The 20774-nt window shown below is 43.8% G+C and overlaps 1 protein-coding gene across 3 annotated transcripts in view; it reads left to right on the forward strand.

Annotated features, from left to right (window-relative positions):
- The window catches only part of CNGB1 (cyclic nucleotide gated channel subunit beta 1), a 141212-nt gene that overhangs the window by 9042 nt on the left and 111396 nt on the right, over nucleotides 1-20774 (forward strand). The window contains exons 2-4 of one of the 3 annotated variants that reach the window (XM_083164820.1): nucleotides 15863-15905; nucleotides 19404-19594; nucleotides 20433-20589. In XM_083164820.1, the coding sequence (XP_083020946.1) occupies nucleotides 19543-19594; nucleotides 20433-20589 (209 nt within the window). In that variant the 5' untranslated portion in view covers nucleotides 15863-15905; nucleotides 19404-19542. Of the gene's footprint in view, nucleotides 1-15862; nucleotides 15906-19353; nucleotides 19595-20432; nucleotides 20590-20774 lie in introns of all 3 variants that reach the window. The other 2 variants (XM_083164818.1, XM_083164819.1) reach the window with 2 other exon arrangements.

A 20774-nucleotide genomic window follows, 5' to 3' on the forward strand; every position in this document is an offset into this window, starting at 1 on the left:
TGCCAGAGACAAGGGAAGCAGCAGTGTCTGCTGGTCTCTTCTTCTATCCTGCTTCAGCTTCTCCGTTATGCGTGTGTCGTCATCACGTCATACACTGGGGAAACACGCTGGAGAGGGGGGTGGGGGGGGGGGCACAATTTATTTTGGCAGGGGGGAGTAAAATTTAAAGTTACACCACTGGGTATCATATTAAAATATATACTTCATATACTCAATAACATTATTTTATCAGTGTTCCATGTGTATGAAGTTATGCCACCTTGTTTTATTGATAGCGAACTATTGGTTACTTCTGATTAATACAGTATATAAATAACTTTAGTTTGATCCAGGAAATAATTGGGTCAAATAATAAGCAATAAAGTGATTGTTAACAGTCAAGTCCCGTATTTAAGTTGTCTCCGTACAACATTGGGGTACAGGGGGTAAGAAATGCCAGAGGCGGTCCCAATTAGGAACGCTTGGTGTGATAGTTACTATTTGATACACAGATTTTATGCAGGGAGGGGAGCAGGTCTTGTGTAGTATGCGGGTTCCTATGTCTAGAAAAAACAACAGTGCACCCTAGGGGGTGTTAGTTGGCTGGTTGAACCTCACTAAGCTGTGGGCATAGTCAGTCCCCTAAAAACTAGGGCACAACAAGAAATAAATGGAGAAACAGCGCTAAATGCATTAATAAAAATGGGTACTTGTTTCCTAGCACGGCGCCCATCGCATACCGTATTTAGTGGTGTGCGATGCATGCGATGCGATCTTCCCGTTAAATTAACAGGAGTGCTTGTACAATGAAATATCGCATAGCATCGCATGCCAGCAAATGGCATGCAATGCGATGCGATTTTTAATTGTACAAGCACCCTGATGGGTGCTTACAATGTTAAATGCACCCCCATTTTAACGCCACCCCCACTATTAACGCCAACCCGAAGCGTGGCGACCAGCGGCGGTACGCGTCCTCCGACCTTTTCAAACCCCCACTATCCACGTCGGCGTGGAGTTGAATCCAGATAGTGTGGCGAGCCACCGAGCCCGAAGCGTGGCGAGCGGCCGCGGAATACAAGCCTGAAGCGGGGCGAGCGGACGCGGAATACATGTAAAGTAATCCATGTCCGCTCGCCACGCTTCGGGCTCAGTGCGCTAGCCACACTATCTAAAATCGTCTCCGCACCGACGTGGATAGTGGGGTTATGAAAAGGTCGGAGGACGCGTACCGCCGCCCCTTGCGGCCTCGCTGCACTCGCCACGCTTCGGGGGTTGGCGTTGATAGTGGGGGTGGTGTTGACAATGTGGGTGCATTTAACATTGTAAGCACCCATCAGAGTCCTTGTACAATTAATAATCGAATCACATCGCATGCTGCTATATTGCATAAGATGCACTTCGATCAAAATGGGGGGCGCCGTGCTAGGAAACAAGTACCGAAAAATGTGCTACATACCAATTGGACTGGTTTTTACAGATAAAAAAACACTTTAATGAACCTATTGTGACCAATACATGCTATGTTAATAAAACGATGTAAACCAGTGGTCTCAAACTGTGCGCCTAGGCTCCCTGGGGTGCCTCGGGACACTTGCAGGGGTGCCTCGGGTTAGTCGTCCAGGACCAATTCAAATTATTTATGATCAATTATTTGTGGACAAAACCAGTGCTGGTGGCTGCCAATCATAAACTGTGTACAATCAGAACCAAATCTTGCCATTTACCACATAACTGAACCTAAGAAGCACATATGAACACAATCTACTTCATTTTATATATATATTTTGGGGCCTAGGGGTGCCGTGGAAAAATTCTGATACTCTAGGGTGCCGTGACTAGAAAAAGATTGGGAACCCCTGATGTAAACAGTACATGAATCATATGGAAAAAAGTTCAAATGGGGACATGATTTGATAAAGCCAATTGACACAGTGAAACGCATCAGGGTTTCTTTGTCATTGACACATCACCTACTTGGACCTATCCGAACCAGCCCTTCACCTCGTTTACCAACCAGAGCATAGGAGCTTTTTTACATCAAGCCCAAATACCACCATCGGTGGACTGGACCTTCCTGTTGACCAGCCAGAAAAACACCTGCCCAGGAGGCGAACAACAGTGCGGGACTGTAAATGGTGAATGGTAAAAAACTTTCACTTACTTTTTGGAGTGACATACAGGGCATTATAGGATTGGACAGATCCTCACACCACGATAGTCATTTACCAGGAACTGAAAAGGTTGCTTTTTAAGTCTAGTGCACTAGCATTTTTAAGACACAAATTTATTTGTAACTTTTTTTCCATGCGACCAGCGATTAGAATGGGGCAGAAAACGGGAGCGTGCACTCGGCGATTTATCGCCGGGGTACACTCCCATCACTGGAAATATGGTCGCCAGCGACCATATTCCCAGCGATTTCAGCCCCTATGGCCCCTGTGTGTACACAGCATTAGGGGGAATATGCAAATTCGCGTTCCGGACACGACTGCTTTGTAAACCTCCGATGGTGTATTGATTCGTATTAGTGGCCATATATACGGCCGCTAATACGAATTCGTATAGGCAGTCTGCATGGACCAGTCAGATCCGTGCAGGCTGCAATGTGTAAAAAAAATAGAAAAATAAATAAATAAATGAACAAAAACGGCATGGGGTCCCCCCCACAGCCATAACCAGCACCAGGATGAAAGAGCCAGGGCTGGTTATAAAAAATCAGGAAACCCGACAAATAGGGGTTCCCCGTTTTTTTTTTTTTTTTTCTGTAAACCAGCCCCAGGCTCCAGGGCCGGGGCTGGTTCCCAAAATACGGGGGACAAAATGAGTAGGGGTTCACCATATTTTAAGAACCAGGCCCAACCAGCCAGCAGGGTAATGTCACAGCCGTGGGACACTTATTATTTAAGGTCCCGCCGCCAAAACATTCACCCTACCGACCAGTCAGCCTGGCCAGGGGCCCTGGGGGGAGTGGGGACCCCCCCAATAAAGGCCCCCCTCCAGGACTTACCTGACCAGGCTGAAGCCTGGTGCTGTCCCTGGTGACACCGGGCTGATTAAAGTGTAAAAAATAGAATAAACTATTGTCTTAAACTGTGGAGCGGAGTCCCAGCAAGCCTCCCCCGCATGCTGGGACTTGGAAAACCACAAGTCCCAGCATGTGGGGCATTAATGGGCCTGCTGGCACTTGTAGTTCCACAGTAATAGAAATAGTTAAATAACACATACACTGACACATGTAAAATAAAACTTTAATACATCCAAAGCCCTTTCATACAGATACTTACCTATCTTGAGCCCGTAGATAGGTCCCTGCGTCCGGGGCTCCGGGGTCCAGGATCCGAAGAAATCCATAGGGGTACCTGTGGAAGCAAATCCTACTCGCCAAGGTCCTCCTGCGAAGATCACGTCCTCTTCTTTCCGACGTAGTCCAGGTCTTCTTTAAAAAAAAAATCCCCAACTATTCCGGACAGTACCTGCTCACGGACTGAGGGGAGACGCTGATGTTTCATGTTCAGTGCCTCTCCTCTGAATGATTCTATTGGCCGCCTAGCGGCCAATCAGGAGCCGAGAATGCCGTTGACAAGACCGGCGGTGGATGCAGCATGCGGAGGGGTAATACAGGGTTGGGGGAATTAACTTCACATTTTTGGTGGGGGGATGCAAGTTTTGTAGTTACGCCACTGAGTACAGTTCAGTCATACAGCTATACATTCACCATTTTGCTATCAAAACCAACTCCCTGGTGATCCTTTGGTCAGGATCTCTCTGCTGAAGCCCGGGTTAGACTCCTGGTCATGGATCACTCTCTATCTCTTCACCTCCCTTTTTACCACCTACTCGCACAGACCTCACACACGGGTTCACAAAATTTATAGCCATGACAGTAGGAACTGAGCTCATGGACCCGACCATATATTGTATTCAGACTCCAAACCAACTGCAGTTTTTCTACCAGATGTTAGTAGAGTTACAAGAACTTTTGCCTTGTATTCTTTCTGGGATGCCTGAACTCCTCAGGAGGGCCATCAACCGTGTTGACTCAGCTTTACCCCATCCAGTTACTAAAGTTTCTTCCTCTGTAAAAAAAAAAAAAAAAGATGTACATCAGAGCTATGTACGGCCCGAGCTTTCTGAAGCTGAACACCAGTGGCATAGGGAGCTACATTTATAACTTTACTGTGAAAATTCTGGTCATTCATTAAGGATTTCATTCTTCACAAGCCAAGAATTAGTGACAAAACTCAGGTTAATAACACTCTCTTATCCACAAGTCATCTATAGTAGACAATCCTGCTACTGCTGACAGGGGTGTCAAGAAGGCTCCTCAAAAAGAGACTAAAATTTATGACTGGGGTCCTGTAATTAAAAGACCTAATCCCAAGTTGGGTGTCCAGAGAAGAATATTCAAGCCACTTACAGTCACAGAGGGGTCTGTTTCATCAGCCCCAGTTGGGGGCATCCCAGAGAGTCCAGCCCCAGGAGGGGGCATTCTAGAGAGTCTTCCAGCCACAGGAGGAGGCATCTCAGAGTATCTTCCAGCCCCAGGAGGGGCGTCTCAGAGTGACTTCCAGCACCAGGAGGGGGAATCTCAGAGTGTCTTCCACAGGGCTTAAAGTGGTCCTGGAGTGGTGGTGGAACTCATGACCCCTTGAGTACCAGGTGTGGTGGACCGCTGGTGGAATAGTACAATGGCGCCATCAGGTCTGGCAGAGAGGGCGGTGGTGCCCGCTCATTAGTGAAATTAGTGCCACCTGCATCATCTATTTATGCGGGTTGTGTGACACGCTTTTCTGTTGGAATTACTGTGCAGGGCCGTGGCCACGCTTGAACTAGTTCCACCTACAATTACAGGTGTTGGAACCCGTTCCCCCTCACTTTAACCCATGGTCTTCCAGCCCCAGGAGGGGGCATCTCAGAGTTCCAAGCCCAAGGAGAGGCGTGTGAACTTTCAGCACCAGATAGAGCATTAGACTCTACAACCTCTGAAGAGGCATCTGATTTACTGACCCCGGGGGGGGGGGATTCAATATTCAGCCTCCAGAATAAGCAACTGAGTTGTCTACTCAAATAGGAGTTTGTCACCTGTTAACCCCTTGAGGGGTCCTGGAAAATTTTACCCTAAGAGAGGTGTCCGGCATTTCAGCCTCAAGAGAAGTATCCAGGGACAAGTTCCCCGAGGGAATTATTAAGGCCACAGATGAAGATACAAACTCCTTCAGGCTAAAAGTGATAAAGTTTGCATCACTGGGCTGATTTGCAGTGTTGGAAAAGAAGGGAAAGACTCTCTTTTTGTTGGGGCACTCTTATATAGTAATTAATACAGTTTAATAAAGAAAATTAGTAGAAATGGGTGAGCATGTGACAGACACAGATACGTCAGTTATAGGTAAACCCTTAAATTCTAGTGATACACTATTGGTATGTTCAGGGATGTTCCCTGATACAAGTATTATTAATTTGTTAAAATTTTGCTTTTAATTAGATTGCAGTAAAATTAGACACTAGACATGGACATACAAACAAACAAATTACATGAATAGATACAACTGCCTAGGCCAGCAGTATACCTGGGATGTGATCCCTCTGATGGATATTTGAGGAATAGGCTCCCTCTTGCAATTTATGAGTTTCTTTTTATGGATCTGAAGTGGTTAGGCACAGAACAGCCATAGACTACATATACACAGAGGAAGAATGATCACTTCACAACCTATGAAAAAAGTGATAATGTTGCAGTTCTGTATGTAGTCAATCATACATCAAAAAGTTAACAGTGTTTCCACATTAGTATCAAGAATTTCCAATGTTTGGAATGCTATTTCGATACACTGAAATATTCTAGGCAAGACAATGTTTTGTACTCTTTAGTATATTATGCTTATGTTAAGTTGCCTTGTTTTGGCTGCATATGCCCACCTTCTCCTAAACAGTTCCAACTGATATAGTTATGTTTAATAACCTCCTATCGACTGTTTAGAGAATTAGTCAGTTTTAAAAAAGAAACAAGGGGCTAGTGTTTGTTTTTTTGGCAGTATATGTATCAATATCACAGAGAATAATATAGGTCTCAGCGAAAATATAAGTAAGTATTATAGTCCATTTTGCATGAGGAGGCAATAAAACGGTCTCCACTCTGACAGAAAATGAGATAAAGAAAGAAAAAGTAGAAAAGAAAGAAGAAAAAGAAAAAAGAGGCAGGACGAATCAAGGTATAGAGATAAATAACCAAAGCAAAACACTCCAAGGTGACACTTCTCTGACTTTATATACCTATAGTATGGATAGGAAGGTAATTGTTCGCAGTCAAGTCTCCTTGACTGTTACTGGTCACATTCCCCCATACCGGCTACCACTAGGTATGTTTTTAGTGGGATGTTTTACAGGTATTGTGGGAAGTCAACCTTAATTCCCTATGAGTCCCCTTGAGGTGGCTGCTGCCCAGCACTATATACCTATAGCAAGGTTTGGGGATCAATGGTTTCCTGCAGTGGGGTCACCCCCTCTGTGTACTTGAAAGTCCCAGGTTTTGTTAGCTTCCGTCAGGATATAGTTTATACTGATGGGCTTTTAGGTATTGCGGGTGAGCGGACCCCAAATGGCCTAGGGATCTATGTGGGAAGGAGGTGGGGTGGCTGCTGCCCGTTTATATACCTGTGGCGGTACTGGACTCACAGGTTTCCTGCAGAGGGGTCACCCCCTCCGTGTACTAAAGTGGTCCAAAATAATGCAGGCTTCCTGTCAGGGTCAGATGACACTGAGGGGCCAGTAAGGTATAACAGGTGAGCGGACCCCACTAGTTTGTTTGGTATCGAGGAATAATAGGAGAAAGAGAAAATAGAGTGTCAATGCCTAATTTCTCCAGGGCACAACAAACTGGTTTTCCTGTGCCCCCAGAAACTGGATTTTCTAAAGTAGCTAATCGGAAACAAGTGCGTTCCGATGTATCTTCTTGTACCCTCCTAGCGGAATCAATTCCACTGAAGGGGCAGTTCCTATGTGTACGTCGGCACGTACACTCTGTCCTAACTGGACCTGTCCTACACTGGACTACACTGCGCTTGGGTCGTGTCCGTCCCACACCCGTTCGCCTCAGTTATTTTTCACACTGGGCGCTATACATCTTACGGTCTTATGCTTAAACTTGAAATATTTCTGTACAGAAAATCTTCCTAGGCTGTAGCTCTCTTACTGGATGTCACACGAGTGTTCCCTTGACTATCAATGGGAATTTGATCAATACTACTTGAATTTCTTGAATTTTGAACAATAATAAAAGAGTCCTGTTTGTAACTCAACAGGAGTCTTACTCAATATGTATGAATTTATAATTATCACTCAATTAAGTATCACTACCCATCCTTGGGCATTTACCTGTACAGCGTACCTAGGCAATCACATGTGCCAGCACATGTGTCTGTCACGCAAACAGTGTCTCAATGAGCGGCAGACGTTGACACCCATGTGTCCGAGTCCCGCCTTCTTTTGTATACTTTGCAAACCTATTTGCACTTCTATTTAACTTAATTCTTCAAGAAATCCAAACAGTACACTCTTTCTATAACATTTGTGGTTTGCAAGGATATGGCACTATGAATTTAACACCTCTTACAATACTGTAGATATCTCATATTCACATGGGAAAACAAATGCAATTTTACTCTTAACAGGTACAAACTCCACGCAGTACAATACCTCTTACCAATTTTCATGCACTTATGCATTTGGGGTAACAGATCATAACAGGAGAAAAAAATATATTCTGTCTATTGAGCCTATTCAATACTACAGTTGCTGCTGATAGAAAAAAAAAAAAAAAAAAATCAATCCTATTCAAATGCCCCCTTTCTAAAAGAAGTTCTTTGTCTAAGTTTCCAGGTTCAATCTATTGTCTCAACACCTTAATTTACATCTAAATACCCACTGGCTGGCCCTTTTAAAAATAAAAAAAATCTTTTTCTGTCTTTTTTGGCCTGGAATAAAAAAGAAAAAAATGTTATATATCATGTTTGATAACAATTACTTTCAGTTTCAAATGTAACACTTTAGAGTAACATTCAAATTTCATACTACTTGGAATTTGTTGATTTTAACTGTACCTGATTTTTCTTATTGAATAAAATTTCTTATTTTCTTATCTCTCTCTGCTTTTATCTTTCTAAAGTTAAAATACTTATGACTCAATCCTATCAATTTATGGGAATGAAAGTTTACCATTAAACACTCTTAGCCACCTTGCCTACTATTCTCATTACCATATGTTGAAAGGTATACTAAAAATAAAATAAATTTATTTAGTAGAAATAGCATTTTTACCCAGAGTTCTTTGCAGCATACAATTATACATATGGCTTTCTCAGGTTGAGATGGTCTGCAGTAAAATACCTGCAATTTATGGCTATATATTATTCCCTTATAATCCGCTTCTGCTGCAATTATAAAAAAAAAATGTGCATTTATTTACACTTTACACAAATTTGCACTGCTTATAAAACAATTCAAATTTAAAACAATTCAACCTGAAACAGCCCTTGCCAATCATATCTGACTATTATTTAAAAGATAAACATCAAAAGGAGATACCATCATAGGAGAGAAAACAAATTATTAAAACATATTTACTTATAGAATTGCATCTTGATATTTAAATATAAATAAATGTTTTTCCTTTTGTCCCAAAGTTCAAATTAGAGCTTTGTAATACTACAGATCCAACACAGGCCCCTAACCGGCAGTTATATGGAAACACACAAAATGCACCAGAAAAAAATAAAAAAAAAACTTTTTTTCTCTTCCTTTCTGGTAGATGATCCCACACCTGCCGATATTCGCAAACCTGCGCATATCTGCACATCGTCAAATGCTTAATCCCCAGGACTGAGACCCCATCTATTGAAGTACATTTATTTATATATGCAAAGTCTATCTAATTTATTCATTTCGCACGCAACCAATAATTGAATGTCCAGATTTATAATCAATGAATATTATTTATAAGTGTAAATTGATGAAACTGTATCATGGATTACAAAATATAACAATACAGGTATTTATACATGATAACGATTATTATTCCAGCATCCTTAAATAAAGCTAACCTCAGTGTTATATAATGTGTATGTGAATTACAGTGCTGGGAGGGGGCGTGGCTATGAAGAAGCCATTTTAGAATAACTACTTGTCGGCCATCTTAGCTAGAACACATGTTAGTCTGCCACATGGCATTCCGCCATCTTAGATTCCACTACAAAGCACACAAAGGAAACCTTAGCAAAAGACTAATAACTTCCGCCTTGCAATCTCACATAAACTGACTGTACGTTCATTATTTCTATTCATAACATTTATTCCAAATTACCTCTAGCTTGCATCATACGATACTCTCAATCCTTACAATAACTCGCACATTCAGCAAACACACTTTACCTGCAGCATACACAATTGAATATCATTTAAGCTACAATGTACTTCTCTGTACAGAACACCTAACTGGCACATACAATCTATGGCCTTGCTATATCATACTCACATCCCATGCCGTTACACACACACCATCCGAGCATCATGCTACCAACACCCGCCACATATACGTAGGCTCCATCAGATAGTCTATCCAGACACTCTTACTGGACACCACACAAAGCACTCGCACTCTGTTCTTGCATAGCCTTACACATGCATTCAAATACCAAGAATCCCTTTGAGAACAACACACTCTCTTTCATACAAAGAGTCCATACCATATACTACAGAACTCCTTTGCAACCAATCCCTTGGACACACACAGTGGCTAGTTTAACTATCCAGACACATAGCAGAGAAAAGCAAGCTATTTACACTCCTTGCATACAAACGATCCAGGAACTAGGCCTCTGCTTTTCCACATGGCAGCAGCAGGCTTAGACCTCACTTTATCCACATGTAAACGTACACGGCTATATCTACCAATTTAAGCATATCCTTGCTCACAAATCATAACAGCTACACATACCCATATATAATCTACCGACTGCTGCCTACTATATAGCTATTGTGAACCACAATACAATCCATGAACTACAGGCTAGCTATACATCATTCACACAGATCATTCTTAACTACAGACAGAAGCTTTCTTTGTCCAAACCACAGGATACGCTGGGCCTATGCACATGTTAATATCTGAAGACAGACTAAGAATGGAAGTTAACTACTTTTAAACTCTCTAGCATAATCCATATACCATAACCGGGGTCCTAGTACACAATATGTCGGTCCTACAGGTTTATACATTACTCAAAGCCATGTGTCCAATCTTATCCAATCTTTCTCCAGGACTGTTGCACTGCATCTTGACTGGGTCAGGTTCCAAAAACAACTAACTAAAAACTGTATATTTACTTCCCAAGAAAACTTTCTAGGGGGAGGGGTTGATCCTATTGTCTTCCCCTGGTATCACTAGCTTTTGTTTACAGTATCTGATGACTGGCTCAGGTGCTTTCCAGAGAACCATTCATTCACCTCCTTTCATTAGCTTATAGACACGCCCCTCTGATTGCTGTATCTTAATATAGTGGGAGCTTATTAATTTGTAATAACATGTGAGTGCAATATCATATGGAATTCTAATAACTGTCATCTGATAGCTAGTGTAATTTTGTACATGTAGAGTCCAAACATGACATTTATGGGATAAAAGATTATTTATCCCTGACTATTTTAATTTAGTGGGCATGGTAATAATTATGATTATGGAAATTATATGCTGGGAGAAATTAGGCATTGACAAGAGAATTCTTATATATCAATGCTGCATGTTGAACAATATCCCCTACTTATTTGGTAGTGCGGCAAATAACAGTATAGTGGTGGCTATATAATTGATTTTTAGTGCCACATAGTTTAGCCAGCAAAGAAAATAATACAGTTTTTAGGAGGGTATCAAGGAAGGTATAATGGAAAGTGTTAGAATATGAGTGAAATAAAGCAAAACAGGAAAAGCAGAGTAGAAGAAAGAAGAAGGGGAGAGATAGTGTAGTGAGAGATAGAGTAAAGATAGAGAGAGAGAAAAGAGCGGGTGGAGGAGACCGTGGTTACCTCACTGTTCACCCCGGGGATCAGGTCTGTGATCTCGCCCGGGTATCCTGCTCAAGTGTGGCCACGGGTCTCAAAGGCTGCTGTAACAGCGTCTGCTGCCGCGGAGGGGGTGCGATGCTCTGCAGCCGGCTATGTGACAGCGTTTATGCTGCTCCCGGTGCTTGTGCTCTGAAGTGTTCCAGTACACGCTGCCGTTCAGGTCTCTCCACGCCGGCCAGAGCAGCACGACCAGTGGTGCAAGGTAATCAACGGGGGACGGGGTGGGTAGTCACAGAGTCCCCTCACGCTGCTGTCAGCGTGTGTGGTTTATTTCCACAACCCCGGGGATCAGGTCTGTGATCTCGCCCGGGTATCCTAGCTTGAGTGTGGCCGCGGGTCTCAGCGGCTGCTGTAATAGTGTCTGCTGCAGCGGCGGGGGTGCGATGCTCTGCAGCCGGCTATGTGACAGCGTCTATGCTGCTCCCGGTGCTAGTGCTCTTAAATGTTCCAGTACACGCTGCCGTTCGGGTCTCTCCAAGCCGGCCAGAGCAGCGCGAGCAGTGGTGCAAGGTAATCAACAGGGGACAGGCTGGGTAATCCAAGAGTCCCCTCATGCTGCTGTCAGCGTGTGTAGTTTGTTTTCCACAGTGATTTGCTGTGTGTCAGGTGCTGTAATCATGCAGGCTGAGTTTTCTGTGGATGGCAGCACTCGGCTGCTTCTAGTCAGCTAATCAGCACCTTATAAATAGGATTTCTTTTTGATCAGTCAGTGTTGGTTATAGCTTCATGTAGGTTGTGTCATTCAACCTGGGAAATTACTTAAAAGATTCTGTTAAGAACTTTGGAAAGATCCCATCTGCTGTCCTCTAGGAAGATCTTGTTGATTTACAGCTCCAAGAAGGTCCTATGCTGATTCAGTCAGGGAAGATTCAAGTTTGTTTCTGTGCTTGTATGAGAGGTTCTACTAGGTGAACTTTGGGAAGGTCTGTTCCTGCCTAATCTGCTGGAGGATTGTATCATATTAACAACTCCAGAAATGTCCAGTGGATTCTGGTCCAGAAGATCCCTTTAATTCTCTGATAGAAAAACTTATATCTGCTGCTTCTGTGGTGAAAGATTCCATTTGGAAGGATTCTGGAAAAACTTTGTGCTGCGTGTCCATTGGAGGATAATGCCGTTACCATCTCCAGGAAAGTCCATGGATTTTTGTTCAAGGAGATACTCAGAACACCCGATGGAAAGATTTATCATAGTTCCAGTACATGTTTTGTTCAGATCACTCATCATCTGTGCCTGTCCTGGGATTCCTGTCGCAAGTCAAGCTACAGTAAGTCCTTGTTTATTCATCATCTCTTCCAGTTGCCTTGCCTTGATAAGGGAAAAGCAGAACTGTTAAATGAGTTCTTCTCATCAGTGTTTACTAAGGGAGAGCAGACTGTGGAACGCACACATACCACAAATGGGATGAACAAGCCAGACCTCAATATTGATTTCTCTACCGAGGAAATAATATTGAGGCTCAGCAAAATCAAAACAAATAAATCACCTGGGCCAGATGGGATTCATCCTAGGGTACTAATCAATGTTCCCTCTAATTTTACGAAGGCTGTGTGCGGCTAAAGATTTTGGCTGTGCAACTTTGGAATGAAATTAAAATTTTTGTGCGTCACTTATATATAACTGGAAAATGACATTCAGCATTTGTGTTATCTTTACTTCAAAATGATATTAAACATTTAAACATTCAAAATACAGTATACAATGTAGTTAATGGGTGAAACACACATTAATTGAGTCCACAACTACAAAAAGGGACCACTTCTGCTTTGTGCGCTCAGTTGTAATGTCTGTGCGCATGCTCCTCAAGGTGTGTGCGCGCGCACGTGCGCACAGCTTAGAGGGAACACTGGTACTAATGGAATTAAGGGAGGAATTAGCTTCCCCTCTACATTATATCTTCAATAATTCACTATCATCAGGAAAGGTACCAAAAGACTGGAGAATAGCAGAGGTAGTGCCATTATTCAAATAAGGAGGAGCCCGCTAATTACAGACCTGATAGTTTAACATCAATAGTGGGTAAACTATTTGAAGGATTTTTAAGAGATGGGATCCAGGAATATTTAGACCTTCATAGTTTACTCAGTTATAACCAGCATGGGTTCGTGAAAAATCGTTCATGCCAAACTAATCTACTTGGTTTCTATGAAGAGGTTAGCAAAAACCTTGATAATGGAAATGCTGTAGATGTGATTTTCCTAGATTTTGCTAAAGCCTTCTACACCGTACCACACAAGAGGTTGATAAATGAAATGGAGGACCTGGGATTAGGGGCAAATATCTGCAGATGGGTAGGGAACTGGCTGTGTAATAGAGAACAAAGAGTGGTTGTGAACAGTGCAGTTTCAAATATGATACCATTACTAAGTGGAGTGCCACAGGTTCGGTTCTAGGGCCCATTTTGTTTAACATTTTTATTAACGATATTGGGATAGGGTTACTCAGCAATGTATCCATCTTTGCGGACAATACAAAACTGAGCAGAGTTATTAAATCATCAGAAGATGTCACCACGCTCCAAAATGATCTCGACAATCTAGACGAGTGGGCAAAAAAGTGGAAGATGAGGTTCAATGAGGACAAATGCAAAGTCATGCACCTTGGGAGACCTAACCAGTGTGCTAGTTATAACCTAAGCGGGATGAATTGGGTAATTCAGTACTCGAAAAGGATCTAGGAGTCCAAATAGACAACAAACTAGGGTGTAGTGCTCAATGTAATATAGCAACTAAAAAGGCCAATAAAACTCTAGCATGTATTAAAAGGGGCATGGAAACTAGGGATTCAAAAGTATTTATGCCTCTGTACAAATCATTGGTTAGACCGCACCTCGAATACGGAGTACAATTCTGGGCCCCACACTATAAAAAGGACATCATAGAATTAGAAAAAATTCAAAGAAGAGCAACTAAGCTTATAAGGGGAATGGATACTTTAAGCTACGAGGAGAGATTAAGCAAGCTGGGACTATTTACACTAGAGAAGAGACGTTTAAGGGGGGACATGCTCAACATGTACAAATATATCAGGGGCCAATATAAGGAACTGTCAAACACACTTTTTTCTGCTAGACAGGAATCTAGGACGAGATTTTGTTGATCTAGAAGAAAAAAATTGTTTAGTCAGAACAGTCAAACTTTGGAACTCTCTTCCTGAAGAAGTGGTGTCAGCAGACACTATAAATACGTTTAAAATAAGGTTGGATAAACATTTATTGCTTAGAAACATCCATGGGTATGAATAAGTAACAATCTGATAAAATAGTAACAATCTGTCTTTAAAATATCAGAACATACTATACAACAAGGGATTAGCTACTATAAACATAGGTTGAACTAGATGGACGCAAGTCTTTATTCAGCCTCACCTACCATGTAACTATGTAACCTGTTATACCTGCACTGGCCATTGACTGTGATTTAGTGACTGTGTGCCTTTCTGGCAGTTACCCTTTTTGCCACCTTTGGCTTAATCCTAGTGACTAGTTTATAGTTGCACCTTTAGCAATTGTATTGTGTTATTCTCCTGCCATCTAACACCACCTAGCGGTTCTCTGTTATATAAGTATCTAATGCCCGGAGGCTTAACCTGGTGGTGGCCTAAGTACTGGTGTGCCTGCTTGCACTAAGGGAACAATGGGTCATTGTTATAGACAGAAGACCCTCCACTGAGAGGCTCTAGTCTAACCCTAACACCTCCACCCCCTCTTTTGTATTCTGTGCCTGTAGAGATTGTGGTGACTCCCTTTGGAGTTTGACCAATACTATGCTAAGAACCTCATATGTTATATAATGGTGTATAGTGTGAAGTAGCACATACCATTATGAGTCTCTAGAGTGTGCAGTCCAGGCCCATCCCTTTTAATATATCTTCATGAGAGAACAATCTGGCCACTGCGCTCAGATCAATGTGGGATGCCATACTGTGTGTGCTGTTGCCCAGATTGCTGTTATCCACACCAGCAATATTAAAGGCCAGGGCATGTCATTACTGCTTATAAAGGGGAATGTGGTGGGGTCTGAGGGCGCATAAGAAGCATGTCATAGGGTCTGATGGCACAAAAGGGGCATGTGGTGGGGTCTGTGGGCACAGAAGGGGCGTATAGTGAGGTCCAAGGGCACAGAAGGGGCATGTGGTGGGGTCCGAGGACACAGAAGGGGCATGTGGAGAGGTCCAAGGGCACAGAAGGGGGGGGTGTTAAACCATGTGGACTCCTGGAAGAGGTTCCACTCAGTCCCAGCTGAGTGTATGTCACTATGCCAAAAATCAGCATAATAGGGTGGTGCCTAATGATGAGAAGCCCCCCCCCCCTCAGTAATCCGCTGCCTTTTGGGAGCAAATAACCTTAATCCGGCCCTGTGCATGTATGGCAGGGCCGGATTAAGGTATGTGGGTGCCCTGGACAACATGGAGGCAGGTGGTACCAGGGCAGCGGGGATGCGGGCAGAGCCGCAGCAGAGTCCCTGCAGCAGATGGGCAGTCAGCGGCGGGGTCCCTGCAGTTGTTGGGAACTAGTAGCACATCCACCTCAGGGACCCCACCGCTGACTTTACATCCGCTGCAAGGACCCCCTGCCCACCCCGCACTGCCCAACCCTGCTGCTTGCCACCCTCCCGGCACCGCTGCAGCAATGTTGATGTGGAGGCCCCGGGGAGACTGCCCCTGTCAACCCTGATCTATGGAAGATGTTGGGCTGGCACAATGCAGCATCTGACAGTTCAGCATTCCCTTCCCAATGCTAATTCTCTCTTCCCATTGTCATCCCCAGGCTTTGCAGCAAGCAGCGAACCTTCTCTTAGCTGGAGACACTGGTACGTACAGTGTGGGGCATGCATGATGCCATGTATAATATGTTTGCGTGTGTGTGTGTATGTATGTGTGTGTGTGTATCTATGTATATAGTACGAAATACTCGCTATACATTGCTACTGTGGTAAATTACTATACTGGCTGCACATGTCTGGTTTTTAAAGGAATATATACATAGATGTATAAAGGCCCATTTACAGAAACCATCAATTAGAACTCCAGTGTTCTAATGGTACATTTTGTTTGTTAGAAGATGATTGGATGATTAGAAAACCCTTGTGCAAATATGTTAGCACAGCTGACAATGGAGTTGCTCATTAGAGAAACTATAAAACTAGCCTTCCTTTGAGCTAGTTGAGTATCTGAAGCATCACATTTGTGGGTTATATTATACTCTTAAAATGGGCAGAAAATGAGAACTTGTGATACTCAACAGTCTATTCTTGTTCTTCCAAATGAAGGCTATTCCATGTGAGAAATTGCCAAGAAACTGAATATTTCAGTGTACTACTCCCTTCAGAGAACAGCCCAAACAGAATCTAACAAGAGTAGAAAGAGAAGTGGGAGACCCCGGTGCACAACTGGGCAAGAAGACACCTCACAGGTCCACAACTAGCAGCTTCATTAAATGGTATCTGCAAACACCAGTGTCATCGTCTGCAGTGAAGAGGTGGCCTTCTAGGCAGTCCATAACACTTTTTTAAAATCTTCCTCTGTCCAATGTCTGTGTTCTTTTGCCCATATTAATCTTTTCCTTTTATTTGCCAGTCTCCAATATGGTTTTTTTTTGCCACTCTGCCTAGAAGGCCAGCATCTCGGAGTCACTTTTTTACTGCAGATGTTGACAATGGTGTTTTGCGGGTACCATTTAATAAGCTGAAAGTTGAGGACCTGTGAGGCGTCTTTCCTAAACTAGAGACTCCAATGTACTTGTCTTATGCTCAGTTGTGCACCAGGGCCTTATACTTCTCTTTCTACTCTGGTTAAAGCTTGTTTGTGCTGTTCTTTGAAGGGAGTAGTACACACCATTGTAGGAAATGTTCAATTCCTTAGCAGTTTTCACATGAAATAGCCTTCATTTCTATGAACAAGAATAGACTGTCAAGTTTCGCATGAAAGTTCTCTTTTTCTGGCCATTTTGAGAGTATAAGCAAACCCACATATGTGATGCTCCAGATACTCAACTAGCTCAAATGAAGGCCAGTTTTATAGCTTCTCTAACAAGCAAACCTGTTTCAACTGTGCTAACATAATTGCACAAGGGTTTTCTAATCATCCATTTTTCTTTTAACGCGATTTGCAAACACAATATACCATTAGAGCATTGGAGTGATGGTTGCTGGAAATGGGCCTCTATACACCTACTGTATGTAGATACTAGTAAGCCTGCTCAAAGCTAATGCTTCAAAAGCTAGTCTGCTACCTTGTGATTGCCTACATTGAGATGTGGTTTCACTCACTGCCAACAGATGGCAGTGTTTTGGTGACACACAGACACTACAAACCAGACGTGTGCAGCTATTATATTCATTTACCACATTAACAATGTATAGAGTGTATTTATGATTAATTTAATAATATTTTCATGGAAAAACACAGTGCTTTTCTTAAAAAAATAAGGACATTTCTAAGTGACCCCAAACTTTTGAATGGTAGTGTATACGGATTACTATTTGTACTACTGTCATTCTGAGAATCCTGTTTTTACAGAAAGTATAATTCCTCTGCCATATTAGAATAATCTTGTATTATTTTCCAGTGATATCCTGCAATCTCCTGACAATTATATAATGCTGCTTTCCCACTGCAGACCCGTTTTAAGTACTGGTATTTTTAAACGGTATTTAAAACGGTATTAGCATTCTCACTGCAGCAGATTACCGTTTTAAATACCGTTTAAGTACCATTCCCATTGCAGTGAACCGTTTAAAATGTAAAGAGTGCCTACCCCCCCCCCCCCAAGTGTAAAGAGTGCCTACCCCCCCTCCCCCCCAAGTGTAAAGATTGACTAACCCCCATCTCCCCTCCCCTTGTACTTACCTGCACGGGGATGCAGGGCAGTGGGGAGGCAGCGGGGGTCCATACGGGGTCCAGGCAGTCCCTGTGCCTGATGAGAACTAGTAGTTCCCACTTTGCGCATGTGTAAGGAGCGCAGAGCATAATAATGAGCCGCTTATTACATATGCGCATGTGTAATGAGTGGCTTATTATTATGCACTGCGCTCTTGACACATGCGCAAAGTTGGAACACAGGGACTGCCTGGAGTTTAAATACCATTTAAAAGGCATTCCCACTGCCTTAAAAACGGTATTTAACTGTGTAGGACTCTGCTTTTTAAACGGGTTCAAAAACCGGTATTTCAACTCTGGCGCTTTCCCACTGCAGCCTTAAACGGTAAATTGCGCTGAAAAATCTGCAATTTACCGTTTTAGACCTGCAGTGGGAAAGGGGCATAAGCCTCTACTGTCTGTGTGTGTGTATTATACACAAAGGGACAACACTTTTGTACGCAGCCACTGCACATGTGCACTGCAAGTCCACATTGCAATCGTCTCTGGTTAAGGCCCATGCAGTCGGATTCATGTTTTAGAGAACATCAAAAAAATCAGTAACACACCATGCTACGATGCAATAGGAGCAAGTATATTTATATTGCTTCTGTGCAGGGCAAATACAGGCTGCTTTTGCATGTACCCCACACATTAGACAGCTTAATTTTTACACTGCAATTTACATTTGTTCACACACCATCCACAGTTTTAGTTATGTTTCTCCTGGGCATTCTGTGCTGACCAGGCTAGGTCACCTTGTTCTAGTGCATAGTTGCCCACTTTCTGGCTGCTCTCTCCGGGAGAGAGCAGCCAGATCAGAATGGCAGGGGGGCGGGCCCAAAGCCAAGAGGGAAAAGGGGCGGAGCCACGGCTGTGATGAGCCGTTTAGAGGCGTGGCTAGAGCGATCGCGTCATTTTAGCCACACACCCCGCCGTGCAATGCCGGTATTTTATGCATTGCACTGCGGGGAGCGGGGTTTAAGTGACGCGATCGTGTCATTTGATCCACGGAACCCCGCACGGACCACCTCTCCGCCGGAGAGGTAGGACAATGCGGGAGAATTTACGTTCTTTCCGGGAGGGGGGCGGGAGGGGGACCCGATTTCCGGGACCCTCCCGGACATTCCGGGAGGGTAGGCAACCCTGTTCTAGTGTGACCATCTGTCATAGGCTACACATCCTAATAGATATACACTATTACTGTCCTGAGAACTGTAGTTACCAGCCCAGTGACACAGTGAGTGGCAGGTGTGGTGAGGATGCCCAGTGATGCAGTGAGTGGTGGGAATGACAAGTGACGGAGTGAGTGGCAGGTGTGGTAAGATGCCCAGTAATGGATCTGGGGAAGTTGGCACATGGATGAATGAGGAATCGGTAACCTCTGCACCTTCTCTCTAGGCTCCAGGTACTGCTTACCTTGTAGCTGCTGGCATTATGTCTCGTCCCAGGGCAGACGTAGAACTGTCGTGGCTGGTACCTACTGGGACTGGAGATGGGCACCGCTCACCAGCTGCTTTTCCTGAAGCTTTAGATGACCTTCCTAATGTCCCCCACTACCGAGTCCCTTCTCTCCCCCTCGCAGACGGCATGCAGAACCCCACCTTCCAAGGCGACACCGGCTCACCTTCCCAAGCATTAGGTAGATGCTTTGTTCCCATTATTTTGTCCTGGGCACACCATAGCTGTTATTATGGGGGGAGTCAGTGGTGGGAAAAATCTCTCACAGGGCCCCCATATGGGTGCGGCATAGCCTGGCCACCTACCATGGCAGGACATTCTTCCCCCACCCTGCGGTATATGTAAGTAGGAGCATGGTATAACTGTCACTGTCCCCAGATGTGATGTCCTTCCATCACCCTGCAGTATATGTACATAGGAGCATCGTATAACTGTCACTGTCCCCATATGTGACGTCCTTCTCCCACCCTGCAGTATATGTACATAGGAGCATCGTATAACTGTCGTCCCCAGATGTGACGTTCTTCCCCCGCCCTGCGGTAAGAGCATAGTATAACTGTCACTCTCCCCAGATGTGATGTCCTTCCATCAACCTGCGGTATATGTATGTAGGAGCATTGTATACCTGTTACTGTCCACAGATGTAACATTCATCCCCCGCCCTGCAGTATATGTACATAGGAGCATCGTATAACTGTCACTCTCCCCAGATGTGACATCCTTACATCACCCTGCGGTATACTGTATGTATGTAGGAGCATCGTATAACTGTTACTGTCCCCAGATGTGACATTCTTCCCCCAACCTGCAGTATATGTACGTAGGAGCATCGTATAACTGTCACTGTCCCCAGATGTGATGTCCTTCCCCCACCCTGCAATATATGTATGTAGGAGCACGCCCTGTGGTATTTGTACATAGGAGCCTAACATAACTGTCACTGTCCCCAAATGTGATGTCCTTCCCCCACCCTGCGGTATATGTACGTAGAAGCATTGTTTAACTGTCACTCTCCCCAGATGTGATGTCCTTCCACCACCCTGCAGTCAACATTGAGGACGTGGACTCTGGCAGCATCACGGATGCTATAGAACATGGGGACACTGTTAAGCCCCCTGTGTCCCCATACAGGCACAGGACCCTGACTGTCCCGGGGACGTCGGTAGCTGCAAAGAGGTAATTGTGTCCCCTCAACATACTCCCATTCCAGCCATCTTCTGCTTGTCACCAGAGGCAGGAGACATACACATGGGTGCATGCATCATACATGTGACATGCAAGTCCATGGATCATACCTGTAACACATGTGACCATGGGACATGTATGTAACACTCCAGTCCATGTATCATACATGTAATACA

This window comes from Crinia signifera, chromosome 11, assembly GCF_055691185.1.
Source record: "Crinia signifera chromosome 11, ASM5569118v1, whole genome shotgun sequence".
Taxonomy (NCBI): domain Eukaryota; kingdom Metazoa; phylum Chordata; class Amphibia; order Anura; family Myobatrachidae; genus Crinia; species Crinia signifera.